Here is a 23,125-nt window from a genome sequence, read left to right as displayed (position 1 = left end):
CTAAGGAGGTGAAAGTCCAGGAGGATGAGAGAATTATAGAAGCTCCACGTCTCTCTTGTCCCGAGCAGCCCAGAACTGGACACAGCACTCCAGCTGTGGTCGGTAGGGTTACTGGGGGTGCCCATCTCAGGACGTCCACCTTGGGTCACTCACCCTGTGCTGGTGACTCCCAGACCCCAGGTGGCTCTGCCCTCTGAGCCCCAGACAGGGGCACCCCCGCACTCCCTCAGGTCGCTCTCAGCATCCCCTCTCAGCATCTCGGGGCTTCGGGTCACATCTCCCAGGAACCCACCTCTGCCTCTACACTTGGAAACACAGCTCGGCTCTGGATTCCTCTGAGGAATAGAAGACACAGAACAGGCACCAAGCATGGCCCGAGTCCTCCTCTGCTCAGATTTGTACAGCAGGCTCTCAATCTTGTGACAAAGAGTAATGCAAAGTTTACACAACAAGTTGCTATGCTTGTTATAAGAAGGTTCATGTCTGTAGCCTAACTAGTTTTGTCTATTAAAAAACTGGTTCAACTTTGTATTTACTTGTCACGTTTAACCAGGCAAGTCGGGTTTTCACGCTGATAAGAGACCCACAGAACTGAAACTATTGCCCGAGCTATTTAAATGTTGAGTGTTTTATTCACTGCCCTCACTGGGACGGGTGTGTGGGGGAACTCCCCTCATTGCCTCTCACGGAGCCCCGGGCGGGAGCGGGGTCCCCTGACGGAGCACCGGGCCGGAGGGAGGTCCCCCCGCGGTCCCCTCACGGAGCCCCGGGCGGGAGCGGGGTCCCCTGACGGAGCCCCGGGCGGGAGCGGGGTCCCCCCGCCGTCCCCTGACGGTGCCGGGGGCGCGGGGGGGTCTGAGGGGGCGGCGGCGGCTGCGCCTGCTCGGCGCGCGGGGGCGCGCGTGACGTGCGGGGGGAGCGGAGCGGGGCCGCGCGCGCTCGCGGCCGCCGCCCGGCCCAGGCTGCGGGCGGAGCGGGCCCAGGCCCGGCCCGGCCCCGGCGCTGTCCCGCGGGCCCGGCGCACCCCGGGCCTGCACAGGTGAGCCGGGGCACGGGCACGGGCACGGTGGAGCCGCGCGGGCCGCGCTCCGGCACCGCCGCCGCGGTCGCAGCGGGCCGCGGCCGCCTCTGGGCGGGCGGGCAGGGGAGCCCCGGCCGGGCCCGCCGGTACCGCGCCGGGCGGGCGGTGCGGGCGGGCCCGGCGGTGGAGGGGCCGCGCGGGCGGGCAGAAAATGGCGGCACACAAGATGTCGGCCGGGCCGGCGGGGCGGGGAGGCCGCGGCTCGGGGCCGCGGGACGGCGTTCTCCCGGCCGGGAGCGCCTTATTCCCGCCGGGACGGCGTTGCCCCGGCGCTGTCCCCGCCCGTCGGCCCGCAGCGCCGCGGGACGCCCGCTCCTTTGTCCCCGCGCTCCCTCGGCCGCCTCCCCCCGCCCCGGCGGCACCGCGGGCGCGCCCGCGGCGGGCACGCGCGGGAGGGAGGAGGGAAGGAGGGAAGCGCCGGGAGCCGCCGGGATGCGCCCGGAGCCGCCGGGCACCAGCGGGCACCGGCAACCCTTGGGCACCGCCGGCCGGCTCTGCCCGTGGTTTTTACAGCGGGACGTTTTAAGCCTGCAACCCGTAGATGTATTTTTGTTTTCTATTTTATCATTTCTATATTTATCATTATTCTGTATTAAGAGCCTTTAGCGCGTTACAGGCGGCGAGACAAAATCTCGTTCGCTGGTTTTGTTTGTAGCGTTTTAAATGGGTTTAGAGTGTAAGTTGTCGTGGTGCTTTCTAGGTGGACACAATAAACGACTTTAAAATGGATATGTTGGTTTTTCATACCCAGTCTGTTCTCTGCCAAGGGTCTGTGATAACCTGCACGTTATTTTATTAATTGGGGTTTTCTAATTAAGATTTCTGCACAAGCAGGACGTTTCTCACTGCGTGTCTGTCAGTTGCTGCATTAAAATTAGGGGCGGAAAAAAATGAAAACGGTGTTATCAGGCGAGGATAATTGTTTGTTCCTCAACTTGAATGTTAAGAAATTAAATGGTTACACAGTATCTGGTTCCTATTTTTCAACGACGTCGAAGTTTATTTATTGTTCCATTGCTTCGTGTCTGAACCTGGTCCTTTTGGTTTAATGCAAATCTCATATGCAGCTTGTGAATAACCAAAACACCAGCAGTGCATGATGTTATGTTTTCCTTTGGAGCACGTAAACAAGATGCAAATTATTTAGAAGAAATCCACTATTTTAAAGGAGAGATTAGGGGCTGACCATGCAATTAGGCTTCATGTGAAACTACACCACCTGAACCTGCTATGAATAGATGTGTGTATAAACTGGGGAGATGCTTAACGTTTGCAGGACCACACAAATTGCATTCCTAAAGCTACATAAATAAAGAGCATGTATTTAAGCTGTAATTGCCATGTTGTAATTGGCATTCTGTAGAAATACACATTTGAAATATGGCAACAATGCCTGGAAGCGAGCACTGGGGTTGGGAGTTTCCCTGTCCCCCTGGGAACACCAATGACACCCTGTTTTTCCTGGGAAGGGTAGAAGTGCTGAAGCATTGGTTGTTGTGCTATCCCTCCTCCTTAAAATGCTTTGCTGGATATCTTTGCATTTGGAGTGTTTTCTTAAGCTGTCTCTGAAATGAAAATATTCCTGGCTATTTTGTGATACTTTCTTTAGGAAGAGTAAACTAAGAACAGATCAATGTATATCCCAAGAACTTCCACCAGTTTTTCAGTAGAATGTTGCTGTTAGGTGTCCTTAGGTCATTCCAAGCTGCCAACCATTACCCTTGATTTTAAAATTGCCATGTGCAGAAGTAATTTACAATTGCAGTCAGAGGTCAGCTATCCCTTCTTCTACTCTAAAATTCATTGCTTGTCTCAGCTGAGTCCCATCTAAGGAAAAGCTTTGGCATAAAGAGCTGAAATAGATTGAAATGAACCTCAGGCTCATTAGAAAGAGAACTGTTATTTTTCAGAAAAGCAAAACCATTCCAGATACTGACAAATTTTAAAAATTTAGCCTTTAGACATTGCTCTGGGAGTCTCAGTGTAGGCTGCGTGAAATACTTCATTTTGGGATGTGATGATAATATGCTCTTTCCTGAGCCAAGATAGCATGCTGTAATTTAAAAAAAAAAATGGAATATTATAAAGTAAATATTTTATTGGCCGATGTTAAAAACATTTTCACTGTCTTTAAATATCTAGAGGAGAAGAGGAATTGAGAGAAAAAACTTGAGATGTTACAAGTTAGAGGAAGAGAGGAACAGATAAGTTTGGGATCGTGGCAGGGTGTAGAATTGTGGCTCTCTGCCTGATTTTTCCTTTCCCAAAGCTGTGATTGGATCTGTCTGTGGTGGTGTGGGTGTGTTACACAGTGTACTACAGGAGGAAGCTGAGAAGAGCCACAATTAATCACTGCACTGCATTTTTTTGTTGTTCCCAATAACAAGATTTGCCTGCATATGTGACATGTGGAACTGCATCATCTGCACTGCTGCAACCGTGAGCAGAACCACCCGGTCTGGGGGCAGCCGTGGGCCTCACCCGGGTTAATAAATTCTCCCTGCAATAGCAGGAAGGGCTTTTCCTGCTGCCATTGTGTTCCTCTAAGATCCCAAAGTTGATATAAAAAAGAAATTTGTGATTGTGTGGTTGATTCAAGTCCGTCCTTTGTCTGCAGTGAGGGTTTACAAGAACATTCTTCATAGGGTTGGTACAGCTTCAGCAGGGTTGTTGCCTGGGTGTCATCACCCATCTCTGATTTCAGGGGAAGTTTAGGGGATTGCTAATGCCATCCCATAACTCTGGTTCTTTTTCTAGTCATGTTAAGTACCAGGAAAATACTCTTTTAGTGATAATTTGCTTTCCCTGCAGAAATTTAAATTCAAATTATAGTCCTGCTTTGTAGTATTTTTTTATGTACCACAACACATAATATAGTTGTGCATCTAATTGTTTAATCTGAAAATAAGTTGCTTATTAATAAGGAAAAGATGTCTAGCATATTCTTCCTGTAATCTCAGATTGATATGAATTAAGATATTTCTTCATAACCATTTACTCTGAAGAAAGGATTCTCTGAATGTAAAGGCTGTAGTCAGGAAATGTTAGATAGTGCCTTAATTCTGAAATAGCTAAGCAAGCTATTTGTGCCCTAGAGCTGCATTCTATTTTGTACTAGCAAGGATTCATTAGCTACAGGGAGAATTTTGGATGGCTGTGGTGGTAATTTGAGAGTGATGGAGCATTGCATTGAGGTTCTGGAGCTGCTCTGTGATCCTTCCAATGCTGAAAAAAAAATTGATTTTGGAGTGGAATTGTTTAGTAAAATCCTTGCCAGCTTTCCTCATGGATAATGTTTGACTTTTTTTGTATTTTTGAATTCAAGCCTCCTTGGGGTGGATGGGTGGCTTTCCCCTGCAATTGCCAACACTGGGCACCTTTGCTGAGGAGCTCAGGGGTTGTGGGAGGTCCTGGCTCTTCCTGGCCCACTGGCTGTGCCTTGGAGACGTCTCAGATTTTGGGCACTTGTTCTACAGCCTGGCTTGACCTTGGTTGAGGTGGCTCTTGAGGTAGAACTCACTGCAGTGGGGTTGTCAAGTGTGTTCTACCTCAGTAATTGGAGTTTCCTTCATAGTTTGGACTTAGATGATAAGATTTAACAAATTCTTGTGGTGGGGTACTAGTAGTTTCTTTAATGAGATCTAGGAGAGCAAAACCAAGGTTGGTGCTACAAGAGGAAAGCAGCATGCTTTGGAGACCTTGAAAGATTTGTACTCCCTTCTCCTCTCTGCCCCATTTAAGTCACTTAGTTCTGAGTTCTGACTGCATTCACCTCCCACAACTCCTAAAACTTCTTATTTGCTCTGGGATTCTGTCACTTCTTCTGATTCTTGGATATGAGAGGGCAGAAAAATACAAGGTTTTAGTCTAGTGCAACAGAGATTTTTATAGGCTTGAAATTTTTCACCTGTGAAAGCCTTGAGTTCTTTCCGATCCTGTGGGTGATTCTGTTGGGTCACTTTGCACTGAGAACTTGTGTCAAGTCCTTTGGGTTGCAGCAAATTGCAAAGTAATTTAAAATTCTCACACTTCAGTGCTTAGTAGCAATGCTGGAATGCTGATTTTATCCTTCTCTCTTGTGTTTTATGGGAACACTGTCAAATGATAGATGCTTTCTCCTGCTCTGGGAGTGACTTTGTGTAGCTGTACCTTGTCAATGAGATCTGGCATCCCCAATTAAATGTACACATTAAAAATAGTTTTGAAGTGTCTCATATATCCAAATTTTGAAAGAATTGGAAAAATTGATACTCCCATTACAATTCTCCACTTTCTTCATTGTAGCTCCATACATCCAGAATCACCAGTTTTGATAATTAGTAAATGAGTCTGTAGGCAGGCAGAACAGAGGCTGCTTTGTGCACAATTGCTAATATTTATTGTTACGCTAAGGTCCAAAAATGTAAACTGAAATAGCAAAGTGAATTGTGTGAAGTGTTGCTTACGATTTTCTTGACTTTTTGGGTAACTGCTTCTCTGAGTTTGTCATTGTAACACATTGATCCAGTAAAGCTAATCAACACAAGACCACCGTTAAACATAAATTCTCATTTTTGTTTTGTTGCAGTTGTTTGTGAATGAATTTGGCTGAATATGGATCCAGGTGGCGGAAGTCTTGGATTGCAAACACAGGAATCCAAAATGCCTCACACTATGATCATGCAAGATTTTGGTAAACATTTTAAGTATTAAAAATAATGAGCAAAATCCAGAACATGATCTTCTCAAGTATTGGGAAGGACTATGTCTATACCAAGATATTTGCATTTGAATTACAACACTGAATAATGTTTATTATTTTTTTTTAATTTTGATAAGAAGCATTTTATTGAGTGTTTTCAAGATTAAAACTGCTGTTTGTGTGCTAAAGTAGTTCACTGTGCATTTTATGTTATGTCTAGAAAAGTAGTCTGCAAATATGACTGGCCAGTCCAGTCTAGTAATGAAAACCAGGTTTCTGCCTCCAGCCATTCCTTGTGATGTGGGGCAAGTTGTTGGAAATTTTACTGTAAATATTGCATAAAATGGAGTGTTTATTTTTAACAAGGCCCTTGCTGTCCAAAGGATGAGTCTTTTATTGTAACAACAATTAATGGTTTGTTACCACATTTCCAGTGTCACGCAAGAATTCTGTGAAGGTTACATTGCTGCTGCAAGGAAATGTTTTCTAACTGGGAATTAAAAAAGAGAGACTGAACTGTAAAGTGGCCTTTAGTTTTTAACAGATCTAAGTTTGGGAAATCTACACATTATGTCTTCAAGTGGTTTGTTTATCTTAGCTTGTGCAGAATAGGCTGCTTTGGACAGTGTTTATTGGGTGAAATGCAAAACATGGATGTGGAGAAGTACAGATTTTTCCATCTGTGTTTAACTTGCCTATGTGATAACTTCATTCCTTAGATAAGCCAGTTGCTGGTGCAAGAATGGTAACATTTTTCTCCTGGTTCATGGTTGTTCCCTAGTGGCTGGCATGGCTGGCACTGCTCACATCGATGGAGACCACATAGTTGTGTCGGTCCCTGAAGCTGTCCTGGTTTCTGACGTGGTCACGGATGATGGGATAACCCTGGATCATGGCCTGGCAGCTGAGGTGGTCCAGGGGCCCGACATCATCACGGAAACGGACGTTGTCACCGAGGGCGTCATCGTCCCTGACTCCGTGTTGGAGGCTGATGTTGCCATTGAGGAGGCTTTGGACACCGGTGACCACGTTCTGACTTCTGACCTGATCACAGAAACCGTGCGGGTCCCCGACCAGGTGTTTGTGGCAGACCTTGTCACGGGCCCTGAGGGACACTTGGAGCACGTGGTGCAGGACTCGGTGGCCGGGGCCGACTCGCCCACCATGGTCTCGGAAGAGGTGCTGGTGACCAACTCGGATTCGGAGGCTGTCATCCAGGCAGCTGGGACTGTCCCTGGCTCCACGGTCACCATCAAAACCGAGGACGACGACGACGGCAAGAGCACATCTGAAGACTACCTGATGATATCTTGTAAGTCCACAGAGGTAGATTGGAGCAGGAGGGAGCTGAGCTGGAAGTGCTCTGGTGGGGAGAAGTTCCTGTAACTGCACTCTTGGAATGCTCAGGGGATAGGCTGGTGCCCGGTTCATTCCTGGTGTCTGGATTTGGGGGTTTTGATGCAAAATCACTGATGCAACAAGAAAGAGAAGGACATTGATGCTGCTGAGTGAGTGGGTGTGTATGTTTGTGTTTCTGAAACTAGATATTCCAGAAAATTTAAGAAAAACACCTTGGAAATTTAAACACTCAATTTATTTTGAATATACTTTTTTTTTTTTTTTTTCTAAAAAGCACCACAGGTGTATTACAATGCTATGTAGATTAATTTAAAAATAACATATTGGGATTAATCAGGAGAATCCACTAAGAAATAGGTTTTTTAAGATCTCTAACTCAAAGTTTTCTCAATATGTCCACAAAATGTGGTTTTTTTTGTGTATTAAAAATTACAATAGGTATTTCATTGTCTGTTGTGCTGTTCTGGGCTGAACTTGGAAATAAGGGTTCGTGTTCATTAATGAATTGGCTCATTAACACATTCCAGTTCCTACACAGCATCCAGCTCCATATGATCCTCTTGACAGTAGCTGAGGTTGGCTGCTGAAAGAACCTTGGGTACTTTGTGTTTCTTCTGTGCTTACATTATACCCAAGGTACCAATTGTTGCTGCTACACAAATTTGATAAAATATAGTCCAAGTTATTTTTTTAATTCTTCAAATCACTTACTGAAACGTGAGCAGGTCGAAACAGATTTAATTTAGTCAGAAGCAATATGTTAAAAAAAGTCAATGCCAAGTGTTTCAAAGTGTCAGTCTATTCACAACAGGCTGCATTTATTAAAAATTTCATTACAGAGGACACCATTGATTTGTGATTATAAAAATTTCCCTCTCTTATAGCATTTATGTCCCTTATGCAAAATATATTTGTTTTCCTTCAGTACAGGATGAACAGCAATGATTTTTAAAGCTATCCATCATTACAACAGAAGTCAAAAAGAGGCTTTTTTGAAAAAGGAACTTCAAAAATGAGTCTATAAAGCAAATTAGACCTGCAACAAAGAAAACCTTGTGTGTTTTTGTGAGGAAAAGAACACAATTTTTACAGTCAGTTGTTTCACTGAACAAATTCATCCTTTCTAACAGAGTACTTAGGATAAGTTTATTCTGCAACTGGCTATTTCCATTGTCATTATAAGTACAGTCATCTTTGGAACTCTTTCTGAGAGAGATGAGTGTGATGGATGCTGATGATCCTGCACTTAGACCAGAACATCTGAAGCTTTCAGTTACCTGATGGCCCCACGAGTGTCTGACACATTTATGGTTTTGTCAGGTGTTCTCAAGCTTGGCTTTCACAATGTTTCAAAGCCATTTTGAGACCTAATTTTCAGCAAATTAATTTTTCATATATATATAAAATAGTGATGTGCCTGAATAGTCACAGTTGAAAGCTACATTATTCATCTAGGAGTTTAAGTAATCATTTATGTAAATTAAGGCAGTCATAGAATCGTTTAGGATGGGAAAGAGCTGTAAGATTATTGAATTTAATTGTTCTCCCAGCACTGCCAAGGCCACCACTGACCGTGTCCCCAAGTGCCACATCCACATGGCTTTTAAATACCTCCAGGGATGGGGACTCCAGGGCTGCACATCCCTTTCCATGAAGGAATTTTTCCAGTATCCAGCCTGAGCCTCCCCTGGCACAGCTCAAGGCTGTTCCCATTTTCTGGGAGCAGAGCCCGACCCCTCCCTGGCTGTCCCCTCCTGCCAGGAGCTGTGCAGAGCCACAAGGTCCCCCTGAGCCTCCTTTTCTCCAGGCTGAGCCCCCCCAGCTCCCTCAGCCCCTTCCCAGCTCCGTCCCCGTCCCTGGACTCTCTCCAGCCCCTCTCTGTCCCTCTGGTCACGAGGGTCCCTGAGCTGCCCCCAGCGCTGGGGGTGCTCCAGCAGTGCCAGCACAGGGGACAGCACTGCCCTGGTCCCCCGGGCACCGTTCCTGGCCCAGGCCAGGTGCCACTGGCCCCTTGCCCACCTGGGCACCGCTGGGTTACGTCCTGCCACTGGCACCAGCACCCCCAGGGCCTTTCCCAGCTTCCCAGCCCTTCTGCCCCAGCATGGAGCTTTCCATGGGGTTGTTGTGACCCCAGGGCAGGATGTGACACCTGCGAGCCCCCACAGCTGCCTCAGCCCAGGATCCAGCCTGTCCAGACTCCCCTGCAGAGCTTCCTCCCTCCAGCATCAACACCTCCCCAGCTCAGTGTCACTGCCAAGCTGATCCCCTCATCATCCCCTCATTGATAAAGGTCTTTGAGCTCTGTTGTGTTATACGTTTTGAACCTGTGTTGTGCTGGGGATGCCAGCTTGACCCCACAAAGTGTCTGCTGTTGTGTTCTTATTACTAGTAATGAATCGTTCTTATGCAGTTTTTAATTTTTTTTATTGTTCCAATATTAGCCTTGAATTTGTTTTGTTTATGGAGATAACATGTTGTGTAGAATAGATAAAGGCCTCAATTTATCAAGCAGGTCAAAACTTTTTATTTACTTAAATGTATTCAGTTGTCCAATGCTGTCAATATGGTAGGTAGTGAATTTTAGAATATTTCATTTGGGGTGTATATATAAGACTGTTGAACTTGTTTACCAACATAAATCACACACTTCTAAAGAATTTCAAAATACTCAGTTGTCTTTTAATGAAATTTAGCATCTAAAAAGGGAAGACTACATAAAATGCCAGATATGCCCTTAGGGAATACCACAAGTTGTTCTGTTGAACACATGTGGGAACTACGAAAATATGACATTTTAGGGTATGGAACTGACTGTGGAGTTTTAATTTCCCTTATGCTTGTTAGGAGTTGCAGCTTAAATGACAGAACCATAGAATGGATTGGGTTGGAAGAGACTTTACTGAAAGGTGATTTTTTGCCATTTTGAGGTGACATTCACATGTAGATACTTTATACACTTCTGGTAACTACATTTTCTGTGTAAGTACTATTTGGACAATATGAAGATTGTGACTATATGAAGTTATGTGACTATCTGTGTATGATTTTATGATTGGAAAGTTTCATTGGAAGATTATCACCACTCTGCAGTTCAATTCAGCTTTTTCAAACCAGCTTTATAAGCATAGGGCTTTAAAAATCGATTTTTGATACGTCCACAACATGAATACCACGGGGTGTTCGCAGTTCTTTGCTTTAAGCCATCCGAACACCTCAGTAAAAAGGAATTGGATGCCAAATGCTGTGGTGGGCCCCTGACCCCAGCCCTTGTCAGAGTGAGATGGAGCTGGTGGGCAGCACACGCCGTGCTGCAGGGGCAGTGGGCAGTGCAGCTGAAGCCTCCCCTCTTTTGTTTTTCAGGTTTGCGATATTCAGACCCACAGCGGGTTGCCAGCCCCCGCTCCGCGTGCCGGCCCCATGCACTATTCTGGTGACCTCAAAGCCACCACTGACCCACACTGGAGCTGGCCCGGGGGTAAGGTACTGTGCCACCAACACCTCCTTTTTAGTGTCTTACACTGTTGCCTCATTTGCTAAACATTTTAGGATTCCTACTCCTCTATTTGAACCTATGGGACTTAAGTAGATCAGACATTAGAAAAACCTGGAGAATTGTCAAAGCCTTGTGGGACTTACCTTGCCCTCGTGTTGCTCCTCTGGTGGCTGTGGCATCACCAGCATAGTGCATGTGAGGCATCACATGGATTGGGAGCTGGCAATCCACGGTGAATCTGGACATCACACACCTGAAAACAGCCAAGCCAGGTAAGTTTAACACTGGGAGTGTGCTGAGTTTTCCTTTAAAGTTTGTTAACTCGGGAGGATTCAGCATCTGTTTATGGAGGTTCTCTGTTGTGTTTTTTCAGTTTAAGGGACCAGATAATAACATGTAGTGCTTCTGGTGGGTGAATCGGAGCTGGAAGACACTTTGATATTGCACTGACAGAAAGGAAGCAAGCATTCCCTGTTCCCCTGAGCTATCCCTGGGAAAAGCAACAGAGAATTTAGCACCGATGGGTTACCAGTGATGGAAGGCATCTTACTTAGACAACAGAATATTTTCATGAGCTGTTCTAAAAAACAATAGTATTTTTGAATCTGACAAAGATTACTTGTCCTGCTATGTTGTTTTTCTCTTACCTAAATCTGTTTAAAAGGTAGATGGAAGCCATGAGATTTACTTCACATAAGACAGGAGTTTAAGCAAAGGCAATTGCCAACTCAGTGTGTTTTGTTGTATTTGAAACAAAAAGCAACATCCTACAGGTAATAGTCTATGCTGATGTTATTTTCTCAGGCCAGATGATATTTTCCAAATTTTATATTACACATTTTCTCTTTTAGAAAAGTGATCCCGGAAGCTGTGGATACACAAACTTCCTGATAGGTTTCCCATTTTTTAACTTAAGTTGTAAAGACTGAATTTTTTGGAGAGTACACAGAATGGTTAATGATGTAGAAGTAGCCACAAATGTTAAAAGTACTGTTCTAAGTTTGTCCCTCTAAAACAGGACTCTCTATTTTTAAAGGATATTGAAGATAATATTAGTTAAATAGTTGGAAATTTTTCCATAAAGAAAACTTCCCATCACACATGTGGTAACTCCCCTGTTCAGCAGGAAGTTGCTGTTGTTGAGTAACTTCCCAGGACAGAAATGCTTATTTCTATAAGCATTTTTTTATAACTTGTTATATTTATAAAATACGTGGGTTTAGAAAAAATTTGTGTTGCTTGAGTTGCAGATTTGAAAAGAACTTTATTACCACATCCCAGTTCTAAATTGGAAGGGTTTGTGAGCTTTGAAATACTCTTTTTGGCAGTCATGAGCTGGGTATATAATCCCTTCCTGTACTGGGGATTACCTCCAGTCCTTCCAACACTCACACATGGCAGTGGGAATGGTCATTGTATTAAATTAAACTTACATTTATCATTTTCCAGAACATGCATAAGAAACTTTGATAAATTTTAAAAGCCGTTCAGAAAAGAAAAAAAAATATTTAATAAGTTCATGCTTAGTGAATGTATGGAAATACTTATCCCAAGATAAGAGAATTTCAACATCTTCACTTTTCTGTCTTCTGACAATCCCATTCTGGCAGCTTAAAAAATGTCAATTAGCAGGTGCAGTAACACTCCCACAGGGGATATAAAAGGGTTTAATGACCTGGTGCTGGGAAAGTCGAGTGTCAGAGGAATATTGCAGGTTCTCTGTTGTGGCTCTCTCAGTGTTTGTGTTCTGAGGGTTCCCAGTGTCCTGCCAGGTCACACAAACATCAGGCAGCACGTGGCACACTCTCACTCATTAAGGTGTTGATGTTCCTGGCATTGATTTCAGTAGAGATTTAGAGAGTTTTTTAATTAAAAAAGCAAAACTGTCTTCCTGAGGAAATTTTTTTTCCTGATCCACGTTTGATACTTTTTCAGCAATGGAATTAATCCGTTAGTTACCAGAAAAACCCCAAACCCCACCAAACAGCTAAACCAGCATTTTAAAAATGCTTTCCATAGGTGTTTCAGGTTATAGAGCCTGGTGCTGATAACAGCAAGGTTTTGGGATCAATCTCCATATGGATCATTCACTTAAGAGTTGGACTTGGTGATCCTTGTGGGTCCCTTCCAACTCAGAATATTAATTTTCATCAAAGTGTAGACTTCACAGAGGTTCTAAAACAAACCCAAATATTTACTTGTACTTCCCTACATTTTACCTGATTCTGTCCTCAGGAATTTTTGTTCTCACCTGGTGCAGTCCAAGATTTGTGAGGTTTCCCAGTGCTGTGGGCTGGGTGGGTGTCTGTGGGAAGAGCTTAATTTGGGATTGCTGGGGTGGATTCCATTCCCCTGCTGCAGGAGAGGCACCTTCTGCTTCCCACCTCCAGTGACTGCCCCAAGCATTAAAGGCTTCAAGTGACTCCAGCTTAGGGGGCTAAAGCAGCTCTTGGGAGCAGCCACCAGTGCCCTGGGAGCAGGAAAGTGGGAGGGGATTGGGGCCCCAGCACTGCAGCCATCCCAGGTAAGCCAGCTTTTCCCAGGGATCAGGGCCTCGGCATCCCCACAGAGTCAGGAAGCTCTGCTGTCACCTCAGTGTTCACCCTCAGGAGTTTTTCTTTGCTTTGTGCACACATACTTTCAGCAAGATGCTGTTCTCCTGGAATGTATTTCATTCAGATTTTGTCTACATTTTGTGGGATTCTCCTCTATTTAGAGGATTTCAGTGGGTGTTCAGCACTGCGCAGGTTTGTGTTGACCATCTGCACAGGAGCTAAATTGATCCTCAGTGAGAAGTGTGTCAGTACATGTGTCAGAGAGATGCTGAGTGCAGTGCCCTCTGGGTTGGCAATTTGAGGTGTATCTATGGTCATCTCTGTGAATGCCCTTTTTACCAAATATGTTGCTTTTAATAGGTTGCATGTATTTTTTTTCTTAGAAATTAAATGAGCATTTTGAATGTGTAAACCAAATAATCAGCCAAGTGAGTGGTGTAAAGAATGAGAAGTCAATCTCTCATAGTCGTATTTGGATTTATTGTCACTGCATCTTTTAAGCTGCTGTATATCATGCATTAATCTTCATTAATGCATATGTTTTCAAGTGATAAAGTGGATAAAATTATCATTTCTTTGAGGAAGAAGACACAGTCAGATTTTTGATGCACAGTTCTTTAGCTGGGAATATACTCCAGTCATCACACTCCTCAAGAGTTTCAGCCACTAAATTTTAGTCACTATGCATCAGTGAAACTTTTGAGAACTCTCAGACTGTAACAGGCAATTCTGGGTTAATTTTTAATGCTTTTGTATAGGTATTTAATTTGAATTATTGATAATTTTTTTCTTTCTAAGAGTAATAGTTTCAGCCATAACCAGTTACCTCCATTCCCTTTGATGACAAGCTCCCTCTTGTGTCCTTTATTCTGTAATTCCTGCTGTGTTTCCTGACTTGAAATAAAATACTGAACTTCTGGAATCTTTTAAGTTTCTTGAGATGAGCTGCTTTTAAAGGCCACTTATGAATACAAACCTTTCCTGTGCATGGGGAGAATAGTGGAGAAAATCATGCTACTGATTACTTTGGCTTCTAAAAATGTGTTTGAACCTCATTTTTATTCTCTTCTCTTTGCAGTGGATGATGTTGGAGAGAAATTGGATCATATAGGAAGCACTCCCTTGAAGATCAGTACAGAGGTGGCAAATGATGATGTTGCTAAAGATGATGGCTTTGGTTCAGAAGTTATCAAAGTCTACATATTTAAAGCTGAAGCTGAAGATGATGTTGAAATAGGTACCTTGAAATCCTATTTTTTCTTTCAGTAGTGTGAAGTGTTTCAGGGTCTTTCTCTTTGTTCTTCATTCCATATAATCCAGTGACTGGAGTGTTTTGTAGAATATGACATTTGTGGAGGCTGCTCAGGTGCAGTAAATCCTGGGTGTGGATTAGTCTCGGGTTCTTTTTTGATTAGCAGGGCTATTTTCAGGCAGCCAAAGCTCAAATGTAGAAGTGGTTGTGTGTCTGCAGCTGCTTTTTCAGCTGCTGCTTTTCTCTGACTTTGCAAGACACAAGTGTGTCAGCACAGCAGAGCTTCTGGAGTGGATCCCTTTAGTTGGTGGGAGCCTTTGATGGCCTTTGCAGAGAGAAGTGAGGAATTCTGGGGCTGCAGGTGAACCAAAGGACTCAGAACTCTCACAGTTCCCGTTGCCCATGGATAGACCAGCAATCCCCATGCTCTGAAAGGATGCACAGCTCACCTGTGTCTGTTCCTGAAAAAGCAGAATCCCTCTCCTGGCTGTTCTTGGAGCTGAAACCTTTGGATCATTCCCAGGCCCTGTTCCCAAATACTGATTTTTCCTCTGGGGATGGGCTCTCAGTCTGCAGTGACAGAAGGGACAGACTGCTCGTGCAGCAGCAAAACCAAAGAGAGGGAGAACCAAAACCTCTGATGGCTGAGCAGTAACTCTCAGCAGGGCTGTTCTCTGAGCTGCTCTCAGGGAGGTGGTCACAGCAAGTCAAAAAAATACTTGGATCTGAAATGAATCTTACCAGTAGCTTTGTTCACATTGACTTAATGTGTGTAACTTCTTTTTGTTTGAGGTGGGACAGAAATTGTCACCGAGAGTGACTTTCACAATGGCCATTCTGTAGCTGGAGTCATTGAACAAGGAGGTGTTGGGAGAATGCAGCGAGAAAAAATGGTTTACATGGCTGTTAAGGACTCTTCTCAGGAAGATGAAGATATTAGTAAGCATAATAAGAAACATTTTTGTTTCTCATGCTGTTTGTACACCCATATAACCATCATTCTCAAGGACATTTTTAGTTATTTTCTGAAGAATTCTTCAGCCTGAAGTAGTAGAAAACTAAGCTCATCTTTCCTAAAAATAAAAAGCAAGCTATAATTACTTTAAAGTGATGTGGCTAATGCACTTTGTGCATACTGTGTGCAGTCATTTAATTATTTATATTAAATTTAACATATCAATGGATGAAGTTAATGAGGTTAGTCAAACTTCTTATTTTTCTATTTTCCTACTGTGAATTAAGCAGCTTCTGACAAAGTAACAAATGTCATCAGTTGCAAGTTCATGAGTTTGTCTATTGGAAATTTTGTGGACATTTGTTTTGGATTAGTATTTATTGATACATGTTTTCTCTCTTTAAGGAATATCTGAATAAGCAATGATCCACTAAATGCCAAAGGAAGAAAATTAATTTATAATGGGTATCAATCAGAGCAAGAACAAATTAAATGAAGGAAAGGTTTGGAAAGGCAGAATAAAATTAAAGTTTTATTCTCCTCCCTTCATCCAGGCTGTGCTGAAATAGCAGATGAAGTTTATATGGAAGTTATTGTAGGGGAAGAAGAAGCCACATCCCTTCCAGACACCCAGCTTGAGGACTCTGGTGTGAATAAAACGTTTGTCCCCGTTGCTTGGGCTGCTGCTTACGGTAGGAGCCTGTGCTTCTTTCCTGAAAATCCCTGCCATTATTTCCTCCCTCATCCAGCTGCCAGCATCTCTGGGATGACCTCACCTTGTTGTGGGGTTTGGAAACAGCTTCTGATCTCTGCCATGCAGCGATTGCTTGTGTTGGGTTTCATGGAGTAGAAAGGAAAGCTTGTTAGGAGAAGTTTGATTTTGTTTCAGATCCCAGCTCAGATGTACAGAGTATGTGGGGTTTGATGCTTAATGTTGAAGATCTTAAACAACAAGAACAGCCTTAAGTATTTTACCTGAGGAGGGGGAAGGGGGAAATACTGTAGAAAGGGAATAGTAGGAATAAATGTGTAAATATGTTCCTAATAATTTCAGTTTATAGACATGTTTTAAGCCTGTTAGTCCTTCAGGTGAGAAACAAAAAAGTGATTTGTTTTCAAATAGCGGAAGTGTCTTAGGATATTGTGACTTCTGTCTATTGTTTTGTATAATTTCTTTGGATTTTGGTCTGTTAAATGTTTGTTAAGAGGGTATTGAATTATCCATAGTTTCTGTTACAATTAAATTAAGCAAGCCAGTGAAAATTCCTTCATGTGGCAGAGAGAGCCCAACAGCTGGGCTGGTAAAGTGCTTCAGAACCACAGAGCTTTGGCACATAGCAGCAAATACTTCCAGTGCAAAGTGAGGCATGTGCTCCTGAGGTATTCCTTGTGCATCTCCAAAACTCCACTGTGCTGAGAGGCTGATAAGGGCCAAGTCCTCTTATCTGCCTCCTTCTCTCCAGACAGATAACGTGCTTCCATCTCAGGAGCAAAATGTGCATTTCAGATAACCTCTGCAGTGCTATCTGAGGGGATAGATGAGGTTAAAAGTTTGCAGAAACAAGCATATTAATAATGGAAAGCAGGAGAGCCAGCAGGGTAAGCATGCAGACACAGACCGGGTGGATGTTAACTCCTCCCAGAGATGGGATTTTGGTTCCTGAGGCTCACGATTACACAACACCAAGCTGCACATCTCCACTTGGATGGTGTTAATCTGTTACTTATTAGCTAAGCTAGTTTTCTCTCATTATCAGGCTTTCAAAAGAAGCATCTTTAAAAAGAATATTATTTTATAATAACTAAAATACCATTTTCTGCAGGAGATGAAAGAAGGCTTCCCCGAAGATATGAAGATGGTCAAGCGGCAGGTGAGAACTTTTAACAGCATTAAAACTAAAACTGTCTTTTAAAAAACAGATATTTCTGTGTCAGTACTCCTAATCAGAGATGCAAAGAATGAGCAATAAATGAGATATTGAAGGACTCCACAGTCTTTCTCTACTGTTCTGAATGAAAACAGTTCTAGATGTCTGTAGGCCTTTGGAGGGGGTGGGGAAGTTGGGAGGCACTGCCAAGTTTTTAATGTAGTTTTGCAGACAGAAAAGAGATAATGCAGTTGTTAAGAAGTAAAAACAAGTTAAATAAAAACCAAGAAATATAATTAGAAATTAATCAGTGTATAAACAATCGTACCCTTGATTTTTGCCAGGAAAGATAGATAGTGATTCCCATTAGCACACTTCTGTTTAATGTATGTTATGGTAGAGGAATGGGCAGTGCTTGTTTTTAAAAAGTAGATAATGCTGCTGTGCAATTCCAGTCGTCAGTCCCAAATAAACAAGTTGTTTAAGGTTTTTTATGGTGTCTAATTTTTGTTTCTAGGAAATAACTTGGATACACGATTAGAAAACAAAAACGGTAATGCAACACAGTACCTGCAGATTTGTGATAGCATTAGCACTAATAGAGTGCTCAAACAAAAAACCAAGAAAAGGAGGAGAGGAGAGGCCAGGCAATGGCAAACAGGTAAACACTGGATGGTTACGGTATTGTCACGGAGTGCCACTTACTCCTGTCCTATTCCTTTTCTCTTTTTTAAGATGATGCAGAATTAAAAGCTATAAATGATGATTTGCGTATTTCCTGTGTCCTTCCCCCCTCCAGTTCTGTGCCTAGAAAATGTCATATTTTGCTATTCAGAGTCAGTACAACCAGGGCTGATGCAATTCATTGGAATGTTGCAAGCTATTAAAAAGTACCCATGGCTATATTCAGTGCACATGTGATATTCCTGATCTGTTTGAGCAGTTTCTAAAACAGAACTATATAAACTATAGGTGCTGTGGATTGGTTGTTTTTAAACTACTGAGCCACTCTCTCTCTGCTGCAAGTGTAAGTGCATGAATCTGAACAGCACTTGGCTGATTTAAAACTTCTTAGTCAGTAAATGTGTTTCTTTCATAACTTGTTTTTGTTTGTTCAAAAACAGCTGTTATAATAGGTCCTGATGGACAGCCCTTAACAGTTTACCCTTGTCATATTTGTGGGAAAAAATTTAAATCCAGAGGATTCTTGAAAAGGCATATGAAGAACCATCCCGATCATATGATCAAGAAGAAATACCAGTGTACAGACTGTGACTTTACAACTAACAAAAAAGTAAGTTTCCACAATCATCTGGAAAGCCATAAACTTATAAATAAAGTTGATAAAACGCACGAGTTTACAGAGTACACGAGAAGATACAGAGAGGCGAGCCCGTTGAGTTCCAATAAGCTCATCCTGAGGGACAAGGAGCCCAAGCTCCACAAGTGCAAATATTGTGACTATGAGACTGCAGAGCAGGGGCTGCTCAACAGGCACCTGCTGGCAGTCCATAGCAAGAACTTCCCTCATGTGTGCGTGGAGTGCGGGAAGGGCTTCCGCCACCCCTCGGAGCTGAAAAAGCACATGAGGACCCACACGGGGGAAAAGCCATACCAGTGTCAGCACTGCGTGTTCAGGTGTGCTGACCAGTCCAACCTGAAAACTCACATCAAAACCAAACACGGCACCGACCTGCCCTTTAAATGTGAGCACTGTCCCCAGGCCTTCGCCGACGAGAAGGAGCTGCAGCAGCACACCGAGCTCTTCCAAGGACATAAGACTCACCAGTGTCCCCACTGTGACCACAAGAGCACCAACTCCAGTGACCTGAAGCGACACATCATTTCAGTGCACACCAAGGATTTTCCCCACAAGTGTGAGGTGTGTGAGAAAGGCTTCCACCGGCCCTCGGAGCTCAAAAAGCATAGCGAGACCCATAAAGGGAAAAAGATCCACCAGTGTAGGCACTGTGACTTCAAAACCTCCGACCCTTTTGTGCTCAGTGGGCACATCCTCTCCGTTCACACCAAGGACCTGCCTTTTAAATGCAAAAGGTGTAAAAGGGGCTTCAGGCAGCAGAACGAACTGAAGAAGCACATGAAGACCCACAGTGGCAGGAAGGTGTACCAGTGCCAGTACTGTGAGTACAGCACCACGGACGCGTCGGGCTTTAAGCGCCACGTCATCTCCATCCACACCAAAGACTACCCCCACAGGTGTGAGTTCTGCAAAAAGGGCTTCCGCAGGCCCTCCGAGAAAAATCAGCACATAATGAGGCACCACAAAGAGGCCATAATGTGATAGGTGAGCTCCAGAAGGAAGCGATGTAGAAACTGTGATATGCTAATTGGGGAAAAAAATAAATCTCACGAACTGTTTCTCCTGGTTTCAAAGCTTGATATTAAACCATAACTTTACATTCTTTGTATTAAAAGTCTTAAAAAGTATTAGGGTTGCCAGGGGATCTCATAGCCCTATGATTGTTGCTGATCAGAACCTAAAGAGCACTAGAGAATGCAGAGGATGGATGAATGTCTTAAATTTGCAGAAGGATGGATGAATGTCTCCAAGTGAACAGTATTTGCCATTGCTGAGTCTAGAGGACAGGGCAGAGCTGATTGTGTGACCCATTCTGTCAGTCCCAACGTGTGTCTCCAGTATGGAAACAGATCCCTGGTGAGGTGAGCTACAGAGGGTTTGCAAAGGAGCCCCCTCTTCACTTCTTGTGCAGTTTGGAACGGGGAGTTTTAGTCAGACACTTCATCACAACGTTTTCAATTGTGCCTAGAAATTGAATTCCAGAACTGGCGAAATTTGGGGGGGGGGGGTGTCCCTTGTTCGGTTTGGTTTGTTTGTTTTTTTTGGTTTTTTTTTTAAACATTTCATAGGGAAACTTTTTGGTTTCCTTTATTAGTTTAAGTCCAAGAAGCATTTTTTTTACTGGTTTTCAAAGCTGCTAACCTATTTTATTGCAGGATATGATGTTTAAAATAGAGCATTATGTTATGGTCTCAGAGGTGGTGTTCTGGTGCTAGGGTTAAAGATGTATATGTATATAATTTCCCTTTTTTATCTGAAACTACAGTTGAATGTTGTTCAGTATGGCACATATAACAAAATTAACTTTGAATTTGACTTTTTTTTTTAAAAGGATAAAAATGGATGCAGCTCATAGTGTTGTGACTCAACACTAATTTTTTTCCTCGCTACTTTAAAGTATTCTCTAAAAAGAATATTAAAAACAGTTGAAAACTGTAGGGGTTTTTTAATTAAAATTCAAAGTACTTAGAAGTTCTTTAGGGCAGTGTTCTTAACAGGTATGACAGTTACTGTCCTACCTCCTAATAGGAAACTTTCCATATAGACGTAAAATTGCACCTTTTAATCGATTCTTTTAAAAAAAGATCTATACCATGCTATAAACATGCATTTTCAATCTGTAAGAAAGTATATATGCAGTATTTAACCAGAAAAACCTGCTGCCACTAGAGTTTGGAGGTGGATCTTGAGTTTACAGTGTATACATTTAAAATATGCATCCCTTTAAAAATGCTTTGTGTTAGCATGCTGCAAATCCAATGGCGCTTATATAACGAGCTGGTCTAGGGCTATTTAAAAAAACCTGGTCATAAATGTTATGCATATAATGTGTATTTTTTACTTTTTTTAGTTGCTTCATGTTTGCACACAGCTGTTCACATGAGAAATTGTAACTTCATGCTATATTGTGGCTTTGTGTTCCAGATAATGTTCATATTTTGTTTTTGCACCAGATGAGAATCAGTTCCTTGAGAATAAATTTTTTTTATATTTCTAAACTTCAGAAAGTTAAAATTTGGGAAATCTCTTAGACAAATAAGTGTTTTATGTGGCTGTAAAAAATGATGTACACGCTGTAAAATAAGATTGTCACTGTTCTGTGGGATTATTATTTCTAAATGTGTTACTCATCGTAACGGGCATACAATAAAATGCATCTCTTGCACTCCAGATTTTTTGGAGTTTCCTTTTTATTTTTGGTGTTTAGGAAAGTGCCATTCTCTGTAAATTTGTCTGATATTTTTCATTGCATTATTCACTAATTAATATATAATCACATTTCAAGTAAACAGGTTACTACAGGTCTATTTATCAGACTGTTGAGGAGAGAACATTGGGTTTGATTTAATCCTTTAGACTCACAGGTAATGTATTTATGTCTGTTTTGCTTATTTCTAAAATAATTATCAAATCTGATACTGACATTGCTTTGAATTTTTTTTTCCTTTAAGAGAACAAAAAGCTTCTCACATATTTTAGGAAAACCCAGGTAGGTTTTTGTCTTTTTACCTGTGTAATAACAGCTTGCTGAATGAAATGCTAAAAACACTGCTATCCTAAATTCCCTCTCTTTTTAGAATATTTGAATTGCAACATCAATAGCAGATTAAAAAGCTGAAGAAGAACATGTGCTATTAAATGAACCCTTCATCAAGGATTTCCAATGGGCTTTGAGCCACTGAACTCAGGTTTTGCACAAAGAGCAAAAATAAAGCAGACAGGAATTAATTCATCTGGATTTTGTTGATGCTTTTCCTTGCATGCCCAGCAGCCAGAAGGAAAAAAATCTTAGTGATTTAAGTCTGTGGATTTCTGACAATATCAGTGTTTTGTTCCTGAATGTTGCATTGAATACATGGACTGAAGGAGTTTCTTCACCTGAAGATGATCCCTGACTCTGCCCATGGCTTTGCTGGCTCATTTTTCCACCCTACAGATGGACCAAATAATCAGGTAATTAATTAATTGCTCTGTATCAAAGCAGGAGGTAGGTTGCTGTTCTTGAGGTAAAATTTTACTAGGAAGTTATGTTTTAAATCTTCTGAAATGGAAGGATGAAATGCCACCTGAGTCCTCAGCAGTTTGAGGGACAGTTCCCAAATCCTTCTCAGTGCCCTCTCCCAGTAAATATTTGAGAGCTGTGACAGGTCAGGGGTGCTTGAGCAAGCAGAGCCTCACAAAGGTGTGCAGAGCTTGCTCTGAAATGTCAGATCTGTTTGGTCTGTTCTTATTGGGCTGACAGGTGCAGTTAAAAGTGATTCACATCCTGATCATCAGCTATGTTTTTCTTTCCTCAGGTTTCAGCTGCCCACAATTAAAGGCAATAAATCAGAGAGAAAACACGGAAGAGCTGCAGCAGAACTCTGGAGGTAAAGGTGAGATACTGGGTGTGGGCTGGTGGCTGCTGGAGTTGTCAGGGTCTTCCCAGCCAGGGCTCTCTGGCTTTTATTCTACAGCTGAGGCAGAGAAGCTTCAATACTGCAGAAAGGTCAGTCAGAACAAAGACAGTTTTCTCCTTTTCAGTGCAAAGCAAGATTCTGCATTCTGGCAGATAAATACAGGGCAGAATGTATGTTGTTGTAATTATATGAAGTAAATACCATCTGATTTTTTTCTAATTTGTTCCTAGAAAAAATGTAGAGGTCTTGGTGAACCTCTTGAGGTGGGAAATGAGCTAAAGTAAAATCTTCTAACCAGCATTTACAGAGCTGAGTAAATGAGAAAATGTTTTTTTGTTAACTCCAGCAGAAACCACGTTAGGTAAATCAGTTCCACAGTAAAGAGGGGACAACTGAGCTCACAGTAACAGGTACTTCATAGTAAAAAATAATAAATTTGCTTTTTAAATACATACAATTTGAAAACAAAACCAGCCTAGAAATAAATGGCCACGTGCTTCATCTACTAGTCCTATCCAACTTTCTGACAATTGGTTTGTGTTTTCTGTGAATACAAAGTGCAGTTACAGCCTCTGCTCTGTAGCATTTACAGGGTCTGGTGACCTTCAGCTTCCTTGAGGAGCTGTCCTTGTCCCCAGGACAGAGAGCTGGCTGGCCTGAG

The 23,125-nt window shown here is 42.7% G+C and overlaps 1 protein-coding gene across 2 annotated transcripts; it reads left to right on the top strand.

Moving 5' to 3' along the window:
- The first annotated feature begins 949 nt into the window (after positions 1-949).
- On the top strand, positions 950-21,235 carry ZNF711 (zinc finger protein 711). 2 transcript variants are annotated; one of them, XM_021531422.2, is made up of 9 exons: positions 950-1,039; positions 5,649-5,753; positions 6,544-7,074; positions 14,248-14,406; positions 15,214-15,360; positions 15,931-16,068; positions 17,200-17,247; positions 17,762-17,797; positions 18,369-21,235. In XM_021531422.2, the coding sequence occupies exons 2-9, from the start codon at positions 5,675-5,677 to the stop codon at positions 19,544-19,546; spliced, it is 2,316 nt and encodes a 771-aa protein (XP_021387097.1). In that variant the 5' UTR covers positions 950-1,039; positions 5,649-5,674; the 3' UTR covers positions 19,547-21,235. The 2 variants fall into 2 exon arrangements, with proteins under 2 accessions (XP_021387097.1, XP_021387096.1); XM_021531421.2 differs by having other exon boundaries at positions 17,762-17,905.
- Positions 21,236-23,125: the final 1,890 nt, after the last annotated feature.

Source organism: Lonchura striata, chromosome 14 (genome assembly GCF_046129695.1).
Source record: "Lonchura striata isolate bLonStr1 chromosome 14, bLonStr1.mat, whole genome shotgun sequence".
NCBI lineage: Eukaryota > Metazoa > Chordata > Aves > Passeriformes > Estrildidae > Lonchura > Lonchura striata.
Note: the sequence above shows the minus strand (reverse complement) of the source record. Positions and strands in the feature narration are given on the sequence as shown.

Coding starts and splice junctions, on each gene's coding strand:
- ZNF711 (XM_021531421.2), top strand. CDS start 5,675: ATGGATCCAGGTGGCGGAAGTCTTGGATTGCAAACACAGGAATCCAAA. Junction 7,075..14,247: donor AGACTACCTGATGATATCTT/GTAAGTCCACAG, acceptor TTCTCTTTGCAG/TGGATGATGTTGGAGAGAAA. Junction 15,361..15,930: donor TCAGGAAGATGAAGATATTA/GTAAGCATAATA, acceptor CCCTTCATCCAG/GCTGTGCTGAAATAGCAGAT.